Source organism: Podarcis muralis, chromosome W (assembly GCF_964188315.1).
Source record: "Podarcis muralis chromosome W, rPodMur119.hap1.1, whole genome shotgun sequence".
NCBI lineage: Eukaryota > Metazoa > Chordata > Lepidosauria > Squamata > Lacertidae > Podarcis > Podarcis muralis.
Window position 1 is genome coordinate 625822 of NC_135674.1, and position 17361 is coordinate 643182.

Below are 17361 nucleotides of genomic sequence, written 5' to 3' on the forward strand. Positions count from 1 at the left end.
CAGCAATACTAACATCAATACTACTGCTACTACCCCATACTACCAGCAATACTAACATCAATACTACTACTACCCCATACCACCAGCAATACTAACATCAATACTACTGCTACTACTACCCCATACTACCAGCAATACTAACATCAATACTACTACTACTACCCCATTCTACCAGCAATACTAACATCAATACTACTACTACTACCCCATACCACCAGCAATACTAACATCAATACTACTGCTACTACTACCCAATACTACCAGCAATACTAACATCAATACTACTACCACCTAATACTACCAGCAATACTAACATCAATACTACTACCACTACCCCATACTACCAGCAATACTAACATCAATACTACTACCACTACCCCATACTACCAGCAATACTAACATCAATACTACTACTACCCCATACTACCAGCAATACTAACATCAATACTACTGCTACTACTACCCCATACTACCAGCAATACTAACATCAATACTACTACTACTACTACTACTACTACTACTACTACTGCCACCCAATACTACCAGCAATTCTAACATCAATACTACTACCCCATACTACCAGCAATACTAACATCAATACTACTACCACTACCCCATACTACCAGCAATACTAACATCAATACTACTACCACTACCCCATACTACCAGCAATACTAACATCAATACTACTACTACTACCCCATACCACCAGCAATACTAACATCAATACTACTACTACCCAATACTACCAGCAATGCTAACATCAATATTACTACTGCTGCTACCACCCAACACTACCAGCAATACTAACATCAATATTACTATTACTACACCATACTACCAGCAATACTAACATCAATACTACTAATACTACGCAATACTCCCAGCAATACTAACACCAGCACTACTTCTACTACTACTAATACTACCCAACACCACCAGCAATACTAACATCAATATTACTATTACTACCCCATACTACCAGCAATACTAACATCAATACTACTGCTACTACTACCCAATACTACCAGCAATACTAACATCAATACTACTACTACCCAATACTACCAGCAATACTAACATCAATACTACCACCACCTAATACTACCAGCAACACTAACATCAATACTACTAATACCAATACTACCAGCAATACTAACATCAATACTACTATTACTACCCAACACTACCAGCAATACTAACATCAATACTACTACTACCCAATACTACCAGCAATTCTAACATCAATACTACTACTACTACCCCATACTATCAGCAATACTAACATCAATACTACTACCCCATACTACCAGCAATACTAACATCAATACTACTACCACTACCCCATACTACCAGCAATACTAACATCAATACTACTACTACCACTACCCCATACTACCAGCAATACTAACATCAATACTACTACTACCCAATACTACCAGCAATACTAACACCAATACTACTACCACCCAACACTACCAGCAATACTAACATCAATACTACTACCACTACCCCATACTACCAGCAATACTAACATCAATACTACTACCACTACCCCATACTACCAGCAATACTAACATCAATACTACTACCACTACCCAATACTACCAGCAATACTAACATCAATACTACCACCACCTAATACTACCAGCAACACTAACATCAATACTACTAATACCAATACTACCAGCAATACTAACATCAATACTACTATTACTACCCAACACTACCAGCAATACCAACATCAATACTACTACTACCCAATACTACCAGCAATACTAGCAGCAATACTACTACTACTACTACTACCCCATACTAGCAGCAATACTGACATCAATACTACTACTACCCCATGCTACCAGCAATACTAACATCAATATTACTATTATTACCCCATGCTACCAGCAATACTAACATCAATATTACTATTACTACCCCATACTACCAGCAATACTAACATCAATACTACCACCCAACACTACCAGCAATACTAACATCAATATTACTATTACTACCCCATATTACCAGCAATACTAACATCAATACTACTAATACTACCCAATACTCCCAGCAATACTAACATCAGCACTACTTCTACTACTACTAATACTACCCAACACTACCAGCAATACTAACATCAATATTACTATTACTACCCCATACTACCAGCAATACTAACATCAATACTACTACTACCCAATACTACCAGCAATACTAACATCAATACTACTACTACTACTACTACTACCCCATACTACCAGCAATACTAACATCAATATTACTATTACTACCCCATACTACCAGCAATACTAACATCAATACTACTGCTACTACTGCCCAATACTACCAGCAATACTAACATCAATACTACTACTACTACCCCATACCACCAGCAATACTAACATCAATACTATTACTACCCAATACTACCAGCAATCCTAACATCTATACTACTACTACTGCCACCCAATACTACCAGCAATACTAACATCAATACTACTACTACTACTACCCAATACTACCAGCAATACTAACACCAATACTACTACTACTACCCAATACTCCCAGCAATACTAACATCAACACTACTTCTAGTACTACTAATACTACCCATACTACCAGCAATACTAACATCAATATTACTATTACTACCCCATACTACCAGCAATACTAACATCAATACTACTGCTACTACCCCATACCACCAGCAATACTAACATCAATACTATTACTACCCAATACTACCAGCAATCCTAACATCGATACTACTACTACTACCACCCAATACTACCAGCAATACTAACATCAATACTACTACCACCCAACACTACCAGCAATACTAACATCAATATTACTATTACTACACCATACTACCAGTAATACTAACATCAATACTACTACTACCCTATACTACCAGCAATACTAACATCAATACTACTAATACTACCCAATACTCCCAGCAATACTAGCATCAGCACTACTTCTACTACTACTAATACTACCCAACACTACCAGCAATACTAACATCAATATTACTATTACTACCCCATACTACCAGCAATACTAACATCAATACTACTACCACCTAATACTACCAGCAACACTAACATCAATACTACTAATACCAATACTACCAGCAATACCAACATCAATACTACTATTACTACCCAAGACTACCAGCAATACCAACATCAATACTACTACTACCCAATACTACCAGCAATACTAACATCAATACTACTACTACCCAATACTACCAGCAATACTAACATCAATACTACTACTACCCAATACTACCAGCAATACTAACATCAATACTACTACTACCCAATGCTACCAGCAATACTAGCATCAATACTACTACTACTACTACTACTACCCCATACTACCAGCAATACTAACATCAATATTACTATTACTACCCCATACCACCAGCAATACTAACATCAATACTACTGCTACTACTACCCCATACTACCAGCAATACTAACATCAATACTACTACCCCATACTACCAGCAATACTAACATCAATACTACTACCACTACCCCATACTACCAGCAATACTAACATCAATACTACTACCACTACCCCATACTACCAGCAATACTAACATCAATACTACTACTACTACCCCATACCACCAGCAATACTAACATCAATACTACTACTACCCAATACTACCAGCAATGCTAACATCAATATTACTACTGCTGCTACCACCCAACACTACCAGCAATACTAACATCAATATTACTATTACTACACCATACTACCAGCAATACTAACATCAATACTACTAATACTACGCAATACTCCCAGCAATACTAACACCAGCACTACTTCTACTACTACTAATACTACCCAACACCACCAGCAATACTAACATCAATATTACTATTACTACCCCATACTACCAGCAATACTAACATCAATACTACTGCTACTACTACCCAATACTACCAGCAATACTAACATCAATACTACTACTACCCAATACTACCAGCAATACTAACATCAATACTACCACCACCTAATACTACCAGCAACACTAACATCAATACTACTAATACCAATACTACCAGCAATACTAACATCAATACTACTATTACTACCCAACACTACCAGCAATACTAACATCAATACTACTACTACCCAATACTACCAGCAATTCTAACATCAATACTACTACTACTACCCCATACTATCAGCAATACTAACATCAATACTACTACCCCATACTACCAGCAATACTAACATCAATACTACTACCACTACCCCATACTACCAGCAATACTAACATCAATACTACTACTACCACTACCCCATACTACCAGCAATACTAACATCAATACTACTACTACCCAATACTACCAGCAATACTAACACCAATACTACTACCACCCAACACTACCAGCAATACTAACATCAATACTACTACCACTACCCCATACTACCAGCAATACTAACATCAATACTACTACCACTACCCCATACTACCAGCAATACTAACATCAATACTACTACCACTACCCAATACTACCAGCAATACTAACATCAATACTACCACCACCTAATACTACCAGCAACACTAACATCAATACTACTAATACCAATACTACCAGCAATACTAACATCAATACTACTATTACTACCCAACACTACCAGCAATACCAACATCAATACTACTACTACCCAATACTACCAGCAATACTAGCAGCAATACTACTACTACTACTACTACCCCATACTAGCAGCAATACTGACATCAATACTACTACTACCCCATGCTACCAGCAATACTAACATCAATATTACTATTATTACCCCATGCTACCAGCAATACTAACATCAATATTACTATTACTACCCCATACTACCAGCAATACTAACATCAATACTACCACCCAACACTACCAGCAATACTAACATCAATATTACTATTCCTACCCCATATTACCAGCAATACTAACATCAATACTACTAATACTACCCAATACTCCCAGCAATACTAACATCAGCACTACTTCTACTACTACTAATACTACCCAACACTACCAGCAATACTAACATCAATATTACTATTACTACCCCATACTACCAGCAATACTAACATCAATACTACTACTACCCAATACTACCAGCAATACTAACATCAATACTACTACTACTACTACTACTACCCCATACTACCAGCAATACTAACATCAATATTACTATTACTACCCCATACTACCAGCAATACTAACATCAATACTACTGCTACTACTGCCCAATACTACCAGCAATACTAACATCAATACTACTACTACTACCCCATACCACCAGCAATACTAACATCAATACTATTACTACCCAATACTACCAGCAATCCTAACATCTATACTACTACTACTGCCACCCAATACTACCAGCAATACTAACATCAATACTACTACTACTACTACCCAATACTACCAGCAATACTAACACCAATACTACTACTACTACCCAATACTCCCAGCAATACTAACATCAACACTACTTCTAGTACTACTAATACTACCCATACTACCAGCAATACTAACATCAATATTACTATTACTACCCCATACTACCAGCAATACTAACATCAATACTACTGCTACTACCCCATACCACCAGCAATACTAACATCAATACTATTACTACCCAATACTACCAGCAATCCTAACATCGATACTACTACTACTACCACCCAATACTACCAGCAATACTAACATCAATACTACTACCACCCAACACTACCAGCAATACTAACATCAATATTACTATTACTACACCATACTACCAGTAATACTAACATCAATACTACTACTACCCTATACTACCAGCAATACTAACATCAATACTACTAATACTACCCAATACTCCCAGCAATACTAGCATCAGCACTACTTCTACTACTACTAATACTACCCAACACTACCAGCAATACTAACATCAATATTACTATTACTACCCCATACTACCAGCAATACTAACATCAATACTACTACCACCTAATACTACCAGCAACACTAACATCAATACTACTAATACCAATACTACCAGCAATACCAACATCAATACTACTATTACTACCCAAGACTACCAGCAATACCAACATCAATACTACTACTACCCAATACTACCAGCAATACTAACATCAATACTACTACTACCCAATACTACCAGCAATACTAACATCAATACTACTACTACCCAATACTACCAGCAATACTAACATCAATACTACTACTACCCAATGCTACCAGCAATACTAGCATCAATACTACTACTACTACTACTACTACCCCATACTACCAGCAATACTAACATCAATATTACTATTACTACCCCATACTACCAGCAATACTAACATCAATACTACTACTACTACTGCCACCCAATACTACCAGCAATACTAACATCAATACTACTAATACCAATACTACCAGCAATACCAACATCAATACTACTATTACTACCCAAGACTACCAGCAATACCAACATCAATACTACTACTACCCAATACTACCAGCAATACTAACATCAATACTACTACTACCCAATACTACCAGCAATACTAACATCAATACTACTACTACCCAATACTACCAGCAATACTAACATCAATACTACTACTACCCAATGCTACCAGCAATACTAGCATCAATACTACTACTACTACTACTACTACCCCATACTACCAGCAATACTAACATCAATATTACTATTACTACCCCATACTACCAGCAATACTAACATCAATACTACTACTACTACTGCCACCCAATACTACCAGCAATACTAACATCAATACTACTACCACCCAACACTACCAGCAATACTAACATCAATATTACTATTACTACACCATACTACCAGCAATACTAACATCAATACTACTACTACCCCATGCTACCAGCAATACTAACATCAATATTACTATTACTACCCCATACTACCAGCAATACTAACATCAATACTACTAATACTACCCAATACTCCCAGCAATACTAGCATCAGCACTACTTCTACTACTACTAATACTACCCAACACTACCAGCAATACTAACATCAATATTACTATTACTACCCCATACTACCAGCAATACTAACATCAATACTACTACTACTACTACCACCACCACCACCCAATACTACCAGCAGTACTAACATCAATACTACTACCACCCAACACTACCAGCAATACTAACATCAATATTACTATTACTACACCATACTACCAGTAATACTAACATCAATACTACTACCACCCAACACTACCAGCAATACTAACATCAATATTACTATTACTACACCATACTACCAGTAATACTAACATCAATACTACTACTACCCTATACTACCAGCAATACTAACATCAATACTACTAATACTACCCAATACTCCCAGCAATACTAGCATCAGCACTACTTCTACTACTACTAATACTACCCAACACTACCAGCAATACTAACATCAATATTACTATTACTACCCCATACTACCAGCAATACTAACATCAATATTACTATTACTACCCCATACTACCAGCAATACTAACATCAATACTACTACTACTACTACTACCACCACCACCACCCAATACTACCAGCAATACTAACATCAATATTACTATTACTACACCATACTACCAGTAATACTAACATCAATACTACTACTACCCCATGCTACCAGCAATACTAACATCAATACTACTAATACTACCCAATACTCCCAGCAATACTAACATCAGCACCACTTCTTCTACTACTACTAATACTACCCAACACTACCAGCAATACTAACATCAATACTACTGCTACTACCCCATACTACCAGCAATACTAACATCAATATTACTATTACTACCCCATACTACCAGCAATACTAACATCAATACTACTACTACTACTACTACTACCACCACCACCACCCAATACTACCAGCAATACTAACATCAATACTACTACCACCCAACACTACCAGCAATACTAACATCAATATTACTATTACTACACCATACTACCAGCAATACTAACATCAATACTACTAATACTACCCAATACTCCCAGCAATACTAACATCAGCACTACTTCTACTACTACTAATACTACCCAACACTACCAGCAATACTAACATCAATATTACTATTATTACCCCATACTACCAGCAATACTAACATCAATACTACTACTACTACTACTACCACCACCACCACCCAATACTACCAGCAGTACTAACATCAATACTACTACCACCCAACACTACCAGCAATACTAACATCAATATTACTATTACTACACCATACTACCAGCAATACTAACATCAATATTACTACTACTACCCCATACTACCAGCAATACCAACATCAATACTACTACTACCCAACACTACCAGCAATACTAACATCAATATTACTACTACTACCCCATACTACCAGCAATACCAACATCAATACTACTACTACCCAATACTACCAGCAATACTAATATCAATACTACTACTACCCAATACTACCAGCAATACTAACACCAATACTACTACTACTACTACCCCATACTACCAGCAATACTAACATCAATACTACTGCTACTACTACCCAATACTACCAGCAATGCTAACATCACTACTCCTAATACCAATACTAACATCAGTACTACTGCTACTACGACCCAAGACTACCAGCCATGCTAACATTGTTACTACTACTGCTGCCCAACACTACCCGCAATACCGACATCCAGACTACTACCAATACGCCTGCAAATACTCCTCCTCCTCACCACCGCAATACTACTCACCCTTACCAGACCAGCCCTACTAATACCGCTAAGACCCACAGCCTTTGGTCCAGACTCCTGTTTCTGGCTCGCTACTACTCCTAGTACTGCTGGGAGTATTCATACTACTACTTCCTCCCCCCCATTTCGCAGCTGGAGAAGGAGGCCCTGCCCCTCCACGAGGCCCAGAACTTTCCGGAACATCTCGGCCTCCTCCTGGACTTCGCCCTCCGGCTGGGGGCCCCGGACCCCCATTTCTTCGGGGCCCCCGATCTGGTCCAAGAGCCCCCATTGCTCCAAGAGCCCCACTTCTTCGGGGCCCCCCCTTCGGACAAAGACCCCCCTTTGGCCCCGGACCCCCATATCTCCGGGGCCCCCGATCTGGTCCAAGAGCCCCGCCTGGCCGGGGCCCCCAATTCGGCCCCCCATTTGGCCCGAGACCCCCATTTATTGGGGGCCACACCGTCAGCCCAAGAGCCCCATCTAGTCGGGGCCCCCCATTTGGGTAAAGACCCCCATTTGGGCCGAGACCCCCATTTATTGGGGGCCCCGCATTCGCTCAAGGAACCCCCTCAGGTTGGGGCCCCCCATTTAGCCCAAGCCCCCCATCTGGTTGGGGCCCCCAATTCAACCCATATCCTAGGGGCCCCACATCCAGCCAAGGAACCCCATTCAGCTCACGACCCCCATTTCCCGGGGGCCCCACCTTCGGCCCCGGACCCCCATCCAATCAGGGCCCCCCATTCAGCTCCAGACCCCCATCTGGCCAAAGACCCCCATTTCCTCGGGGCCCCGGATCCGCCCCAAGCCCCCCGCTTGCCCCCAGACCCCCATCTGCCCAGGGGCCACAATTCAGACCCCCATGTCCTGGGGGCCCCACATTCGGCCCAAGACCCCCGTCCAATCAGGGGCCCCCATTTGGCCCCGGACCCCCGTTCAGCCCCAGACCCCCATGTCCTGGGGGCCCCACATTCGGCCCCGGACCCCCACGTCCTGGGGGCCCCACATTGGGCGGCCCTCGAACTCAAGGCCTCCACCCTAGAGAAGATCGTCTGCGTCCTGAACCGGGAAGTGGAGCGGCTGGCGGCCGAATCGGCGCAAGAGCGGCGCCGGGAAGAGGAGCGCGCCGAAGCGCTGAGCCACAAGGTTCGGGGCGCGGGTTCCGGGGGGCCGGGGTCCCGATCTGGTTCCAGCCCTGAAAAGCGGAGTCAGTCTGAAACCCCAAAGCGGAGTCACTCTGGAGCCCCAAAGTGGAGTCAGTCTGGAGCCCCAAAGCGGAGTCAGTCTGGTTTCTGTTGTCTAGACAGCTGAAGCCCCAAAGCGGAGTCAGTCTGACGCCCCAAAGCGGAGTTAGTCTGGAGCCCCCTTTCTGCGCAACGAAATCCCAAAGGGGAGTCAATCTGGAGTCATTCTGGTTTCGCCCCATTTCCCGTTTTCCCCGGATTTCGAACGGAAAAAAGCCCAAACTGGAGTCAATCCGGTTTGCCGCATTTCCCCTTTCCTGGAAACGAAGGCCCAAAGCGGAGTCAGTCTGATTTCTGTTGTCTAGACAGCTGAAGCCCCAAAGTGGAGTCAGTCTGGATTTCTGTTGTCTAGACAGCTGAAGCCCCAAAGCGGAGTCAGTCTGATTTCTGTTGTCTAGACAGCTGAAGCCCCAAAGTGGAGTCAGTCTGATTTCTGTTGTCTAGAAAGCTGAAGCCCCAAAGTGGAGTCAGTCCGAAACACCAAAGTGGAGTCAGTGTGAAGCCCCAAAGCGGAGTCAGCCTGGAGTCAAGTCTGATTTCCGGTGTCTAGAAATAGGAAGGTTAGGTAGGCCGTTCGGCGCGTCAAACCGGAGTCACTCCACTTTCAGCCCATTTCCCCATTCCCCCCGGATCTCAAACAAAGAAAAGCCCAAACGAGTCAATGCGGTTTGCCGCGTTTCCCCTTTCCGGGAAACGAAGCCCCAAAGTGGAGTCAGTCTGGAGCCCCCAAGTGGGGTCAGTCTGGAGCCCCAAAGCGGAGTCAGTCTGATGCCCCAAAGTGGAGTCAAAGTGGAGTCAGTCTGATGCCCCAAAGCGGAGTCAGTCTGGAGCCCCAAAGCGGAGTCAGTATGACGCCCCAAAGAGGAGTCAAAGTGGAGTCAGTCTGATGCCCCAAAGCGGAGTCAGTCTGGAGCCCCAAAGCGGAGTCAGTCTGGAGCCCCAAAGCGGAGTCAGTCAGAAGCCCCCGAGTGGAGTCAAAGTGGAGTCAGTCTGATGTCCCAAAGTGGAGTCAGTCTGGAGCCCCAAAGCGGAGTGAGTCTGGAACCCCAAAGCGGAGTCAGTCGGAAGCCCCCGAGTGGAGTCAAAGTGGAGTCAGTCTGATGTCCCAAAGTGGAGTCAGTCTGGAGGCCCAAAGCGGAGTCAGTCTGGAGCCCCAAACTGGACTCAATCCGGTTTGCTGTGTTTCTCCTTTCTGGGAAATGAAATCCCAAAGTGGAGTCAATCTGGAGTCACTCCACTTTCGCCCCATTTCCCGTTTTTCCAACCAAAAAAGCCCAAACTGGACTCAATCTGGTTTGCTGCGTTTCCCCTTTCCGGGAAACGAAGCCCCAAAATGGAGTCAGTCTGATGCCCCAAAGCGGAATCAGTCTGGAGTCCCAAACTGGACTCAATCTGGTTTGCTGTGTTTCCCCTTTCTGGGAAATGAAGCCCCAAAGTGGAGTCAGTCTGAAGCCCCAAAGCGGAGTCAGTCTTATTTCCGTTGTCTAGAAAGCTGAAGCCCCAAAGCGGAGTCAGTCTGCAGCCCCAAAGCGGAGTCAAGTCAGATTTCCGGTGTCTAGAAATAGGAAAGTTAGGTAGGCCCTTCGGCGGGCCAAACCGGAGTCACTCCCTTTCAGCCCATTTCCCTGTTTTCCCCGGATCTCAAACAAAAAAAACCCCAAACTGGAGTCAATCCGGTTTGCCGTGTTTCCCCTTTCCGAGAAACGAAGCCCCAAAGGGGAGTCAGCCTGGAGCCCCAAAGCGGAGTCAGTCTGACGCCCCAAAGCGGAGTCAAAGTGGAGTCAGTCTGAGCCCCAAATCGGAGTCAGTCTGATGCCCCAAAGCGGAGTCAAAGTGGAGTCAGTCTGACGCCCCAAAGTGGAGTCAAGTCTGATTTCCGGTGTCTAGGAATAGGAACGTTCGGTAGGCCCTTCGGCGCGCCAAAGCGGAGCCGCTCCACTTTCAGCTCTTTCCCCCGGATCTCAAACAAAGAAAAGCCCAAACTGGAGTCAGTCTGCTTTGCCGCGTTTCCCCAAAGCAGAGTCAGTCCGAAGCCCCAAAGCGGAGTCAGTCCGAAGCCCCAAAGTGGAGTCAGTCTGGAGCCCCAAAGCGGAGTCAAGTCTGGTTTCCGGTGTCTAGAAATAGGAAAGTTAGGTAGGCCCTTCGGCGCCCCAAACCGGAGTCACTCCGCTTTCAGTCCATTTCCCCGTTTCCCCCGGATCTCAAACAAAGAAATAGGAAAGTTCGGTAGGCCCTTTGGCGCGCCAAAGCGGAGTCGCTCCACTTTCAGCTCTTTCCCCCGGATCTCAAAGCCAAAAAAAGCCCAAACTGGAGTCAATCCGGTTTGCCCTGACCCCCACAGATCCGGAGCCTGGAGAGGAACCTGGCGCTGAAGGAGTCGGCGCTGGCGGAAGTGGAGTCGGCGCTTCGGCGCGCGGAAGAGGCGACCTACGACGGCGTCTTGATCTGGAAGGTGGAGGAAGTGGGGCGGAAGAGGCAGGAAGCGGTGGCCGGAAGGGCGCCGGCCGTCTTCTCGCCGGGTGGGTGGACTTCCTTCCTGTTTCCTTCCTTCCTTCCTTCCTTCATTCCTTCCTTCCTTCCTTCCTTCCCTCCTTCCTTCCTTCCTTCCTTCCTTCCTTCCTTACTTCCCTCCCTCCCTCCTTCCTTCCTCTCCTCCTTCTCCCCTTTTTCCTCCCTTCTTTCTTTCCTCATCCCCCTTTCTTCCTCCCTTTCTTCCTCCCCTCCCCTCTCTCCTTCCTCTCCTCCTTCCCTTCTTCCTTCCCTCTTTCCTTCCTTTCTTCCTTCCTTCCCTCCCTCACTTCTTTTCTGTCTTCTTTCCTTCCCTCCCTCCCTCCTTCTTCCCTCCTTCCTCCCTCCCTCACCTCCTTCCTTCCTTCCTCCTTCCTCCCTCGCTCCTTCCCTCCCTCCCTCCCTCCTTCCTTCCTTCCTTCCTTCCTTCCTTCCTTCCTTCCTTCCTCCTTCCTTCCTCTTTCCTTCCTTCCTCTCTCCCTTCCCTCCCTCCTTCCTTCCTCTTTCCTTCCTTCCTCCTTCCTCCCTCCCTCCTTCCCTCCCTCCCTCCTTCCCTCCTTCCTTCCCTCCTTCCCTCCCTCCCTCCTTCCTTCCTTTCTTCCCTCCTACCTTCCTCTCCTCCTTCCTGTCTTTTTCCTTCCCTCCTTCCAGCCTTCTACACCAGCCGCTACGGCTACAAGATGTGCCTCCTTCCCTCCTTTTTCCTTCCTTCCTTCCTTCCTTCCCTCCCTCCTTCTTTCCCTCCTTCCTGACACTTCCTCCTTCCTCCCTTCCTCCCTTCCTTCTCTGCTTCCTTCCTTCATTTCCTCCCTTTTCTATTTTCCTTACTTCTACTCTTCCATTCGTCTTCCTTTTCTCCCTCCCTCCTTCCCTCCCTCCTTCCTTCCTTCCTTCCCTCCTCCCTCCCTCCTTCCTACTTCCCTCTTTCCTTCCCTCCTTCCTTCCTCTATTCCTTCCTGACTTTTTCCTTCCCTCCTTCCTTCCCTCCTTCCCTCCCTCCTTCCCTCCTTCCTTCCTCTCCTCCTTCCTGACTTTTTCCTTCCCTCCTTCCCTCTTTCCTTCCTTCCCTCCCTCCCTCCTTCCTTCCTCTCCTCCTTCCTGACTTTTTGCTTCCCTCCTTCCCTCCCTCCTTCCTTCCCTCCTTCCTTCCTTCCTTCCCTCCCTCCCTCCCTCCTTCCTCCCACTCTCCCTCCTTCCTTCCTTCCTCCCTCCCTCCCTCCCTCCTTCCTTCCTCTCCTCCTTCCTAACACTTCCTCCTTCCTCCCTTCCTTCTCTGCTTCCTTCCTTCCTTTCCTCCCTTTTCTATTTTCCTTATTTCACTTTCCATTCTTCTTCCTTTTCTCCCTTCCTTCCTCCTTCCCACCCTCCCTCCTTCCTTCCCTCTTTCCTTCCATCCATCCTTCCTTCCTTCCCTCCCTCCCTCCCTCTCTCCTTCCCTCCCTTCCTTCCTTCCCTCCTTCCTTCCTCTCCTCCTTCCTGACTTTTCCTTCCCTCCTTCCAGCCTGCTACGGCTACAAGATGTGCCTCCTTCCTTCCTTCCTTCCCTCCCTCCCTCCCTCCCTCCCTCCTTCCTCCCTCTCTCTCTCCCTCCCTCCCTCCCTCCTTCCTTCCTTCCTTCCCTCCCTCCTTGCTTCCTTCTTCCTTCCTTCCCTCCTTCTTTCCCTCCTTCCCTCCTCCTTCCTGACACTTCCTCCTTCCTCCCTTCCTCCCTTCCTTCTCTGCTTCCTTCCTTCCTTTCCTCCCTTTTCTATTTTCCTTACTTCTACTCTTCCATTCGTCTTCCTTTTCTCCCTTCCTTCCTCCTTCCCTGCCTCCCTCCTTCCCACCCTCCCTCCTTCCTTCCCTCCCTCCTTCCTTCCCTCCCTCCTTCCTTCCCTCTCTCCTTCCTTCCCTCCCTCCTTCCTTCCCTCCCTCCTTCCTTCCCTCCCTCCTTCCCTTCCTCCCTCCTTCCTTCCCTCCCTCCTTCCTTCCCTCCCTCCCTCCTTCCTTCCCTCCCTCCTTCCTTCCCTCCCTCCTTCCTTCCCTCCCTCCTTCCTTCCCTCCCTCCTTCCCTTCCTCCCTCCTTCCTTCCCTCCCTCCTTCCTTCCCTCCCTCCTTCCTTCCCTCCCTCCTCCTTCCCTCCCTCCTTCCTTCCCTCTCTCCTTCCTTCCCTCCCTCTTTCCTTCCCTCCCTCCTTCCTTCCCTCTCTCCTTCCTTCCCTCCCTCCTTCCTTCCCTCCCTCCTTCCTTCCCTCCCTCCTTCCTTCCCTCCCTCCTTCCTTCCTTCCCTCTCTCCTTCCTTCCCTCCCTCCTTCCTTCCCTCCCTCCTTCCTTCCCTCCCTCCTTCCTTCCCTCCCTCCTTCCTTCCTTCCCTCCTTCCTTCCTTCCTTCCTTCCTCCCTCTTTCCCTCCTTCCTTCCTCCTTCCCTCCCTCCCTCCCTCCTCCCTCCCTCCCTTCCTTCCTTCCTTCCTTCCTTCCTCCCTCCTTCCTTCCCTCCCTCCTTCCTTCCCTCCCTCCTTCCTTCCCTCCCTCCTTCCTTCCCTCCCTCCTTCCTTCCCTCCCTCCTTCCTTCCTTCCCTCCTTCCTTCCTTCCTTCCTTCCTCCCTCCTTCCCTCCCTCCCTCCTCCCTCCCTCCCTCCCTTCCTTCCTTCCTCCCTCCTTCCCTTCCTCCCTCCCTCCCTCCTTCCTTCCTCTCCTCCTTCCTGACATTTCCTCCTTCCTTCCCTCCTTCCAGCCTTCTACACCGGCCGCTACAGCTACAAGATGTGCCTCCTTCCCTCCTTTTTCCTTCCTTCCTTCCTCCCTCCCTCCCTCCCTCCTTCCTTCCTTCCCTCCCTCCTTCCTTCCCTCCCTCCTTCCTTCCCTCCCTCCTTCCTTCCCTCCCTCCCTCCTTCCTTCCCTCCCTCCTTCCTTCCCTCCCTCCTTCCTTCCCTCCCTCCTTCCTTCCCTCCCTCCTTCCCTTCCTCCCTCCTTCCTTCCCTCCCTCCTTCCTTCCCTCCCTCCTTCCTTCCCTCCCTCCTCCTTCCCTCCCTCCTTCCTTCCCTCTCTCCTTCCTTCCCTCCCTCTTTCCTTCCCTCCCTCCTTCCTTCCCTCTCTCCTTCCTTCCCTCCCTCCTTCCTTCCCTCCCTCCTTCCTTCCCTCCCTCCTTCCTTCCCTCCCTCCTTCCTTCCTTCCCTCTCTCCTTCCTTCCCTCCCTCCTTCCTTCCCTCCCTCCTTCCTTCCCTCCCTCCTTCCTTCCCTCCCTCCTTCCTTCCTTCCCTCCTTCCTTCCTTCCTTCCTTCCTCCCTCTTTCCCTCCTTCCTTCCTCCTTCCCTCCCTCCCTCCCTCCTCCCTCCCTCCCTTCCTTCCTTCCTTCCTTCCTTCCTCCCTCCTTCCTTCCCTCCCTCCTTCCTTCCCTCCCTCCTTCCTTCCCTCCCTCCTTCCTTCCCTCCCTCCTTCCTTCCCTCCCTCCTTCCTTCCTTCCCTCCTTCCTTCCTTCCTTCCTTCCTCCCTCCTTCCCTCCCTCCCTCCTCCCTCCCTCCCTCCCTTCCTTCCTTCCTCCCTCCTTCCCTTCCTCCCTCCCTCCCTCCTTCCTTCCCTCCCTCCTTCCTTCCCTCCCTCCTTCCTTCCCTCCCTCCTTCCTTCCCTCCTTCCCTCCTTCCTTCCTCTCCTCCTTCCTGACATTTCCTCCTTCCTTCCCTCCTTCCAGCCTTCTACACCGGCCGCTACAGCTACAAGATGTGCCTCCTTCCCTCCTTTTTCCTTCCTTCCTTCCTCCCTCCCTCCCTCCCTCCTTCCTTCCTTCCCTCCCTCCTTCCTTCCCTCCCTCCTTCCTTCCCTCTCTCCTTCCTTCCCTCCCTCCTTCCTTCCCTCCTCCTTCCCTCCCTCCTCCCTCCTTCCTTCCTTCCTTCCTCCCTTCCTTCCTTCCTTCCTTCCTTCCTTCCCTCCCTCCTTCCTTCCTTCCTTCCTTCCTCCCTCCTTCCCTCCCTCCCTCCCTCCCTCCTCCCTCCCTCCCTTCCTTCCTTCCTTCCTTCCTCCCTCCTTCCCTTCCTCCCTCCCTCCCTCCTTCCTTCCCTCCCTCCTTCCTTCCCTCCCTCCTTCCTTCCCTCCCTCCTTCCTTCCCTCCTTCCCTCCTTCCTTCCTCTCCTCCTTCCTGACATTTCCTCCTTCCTTCCCTCCTTCCAGCCTTCTACACCGGCCGCTACAGCTACAAGATGTGCCTCCTTCCCTCCTTTTTCCTTCCTTCCTTCCTTCCCTCCCTCCTTCTTTCCCTCCTTCCCTCCTCCTTCCTGACACTTCCTCCTTCCTCCCTTCCTCCCTTCCTTCTCTGCTTCCATCCTTCATTTCCTCCCTTTTCTATTTTCCTTACTTCTACTCTTCCATTCGTCTTCCTTTTCTCCTTCCCTCCCTCCCTCCCTCCTTCCTTCCTTCCCTCCCTCCTCCCTCCCTCCCTCCCTCCTTCCCTTCCTCCCTCCTTCCCTTCCTCCCTCCCTCCTTCCCTTCCTTCCTTCCCTCCCTTCCTCCTTCTCTCATTTTTCCTCCCTCCCTTTCCTTCTTTTTCTCCTCCTTCCTTCCTTCCTTCCCTCCTTCCTCCCTCTCTCCCTCCCTCCTTCCTTCCCTCCCTCCTTCCTTCCCTCCCTCCTTCCTTCCTTCCCTCCCTCCTTCCTTCCCTCCCTCCTTCCTTCCCTCCCTCCTTCCTTCCCTCTCTCCTTCCTTCCTCCCTCCCTCCTTTTTCCTTCCTTCCTTCCTCCCTCCCTCCCTCCCTCCTTCCTTCCTTCCCTCCCTCCTTCCTTCCCTCCCTCCTTCCTTCCCTCTCTCCTTCCTTCCCTCCCTCCTTCCTTCCCTCTCTCCTTCCTTCCCTCC

At 47.4% G+C, this 17361-nt stretch overlaps 1 protein-coding gene across 2 annotated transcripts in view; it reads left to right on the top strand.

Annotated features, from left to right (window-relative positions):
- The window catches only part of LOC114590009 (TNF receptor-associated factor 2-like), a 28820-nt gene extending 15455 nt beyond the window's left edge, over positions 1–13365 (top strand). The window contains exons 7-9 of one of the 2 annotated variants that reach the window (XM_077922826.1): positions 8943–9935; positions 12375–12552; positions 13193–13365. In XM_077922826.1, coding sequence (XP_077778952.1) covers positions 8943–9935; positions 12375–12552; positions 13193–13293 — 1272 coding nt within the window. In that variant the 3' untranslated portion in view covers positions 13294–13365. The remainder of the gene's footprint in view (positions 1–8942; positions 9936–12374; positions 12553–13192) is intronic. The other variant, XM_077922825.1, reaches the window with a different exon arrangement.
- The last annotated feature ends 3996 nt before the right edge of the window (positions 13366–17361 follow it).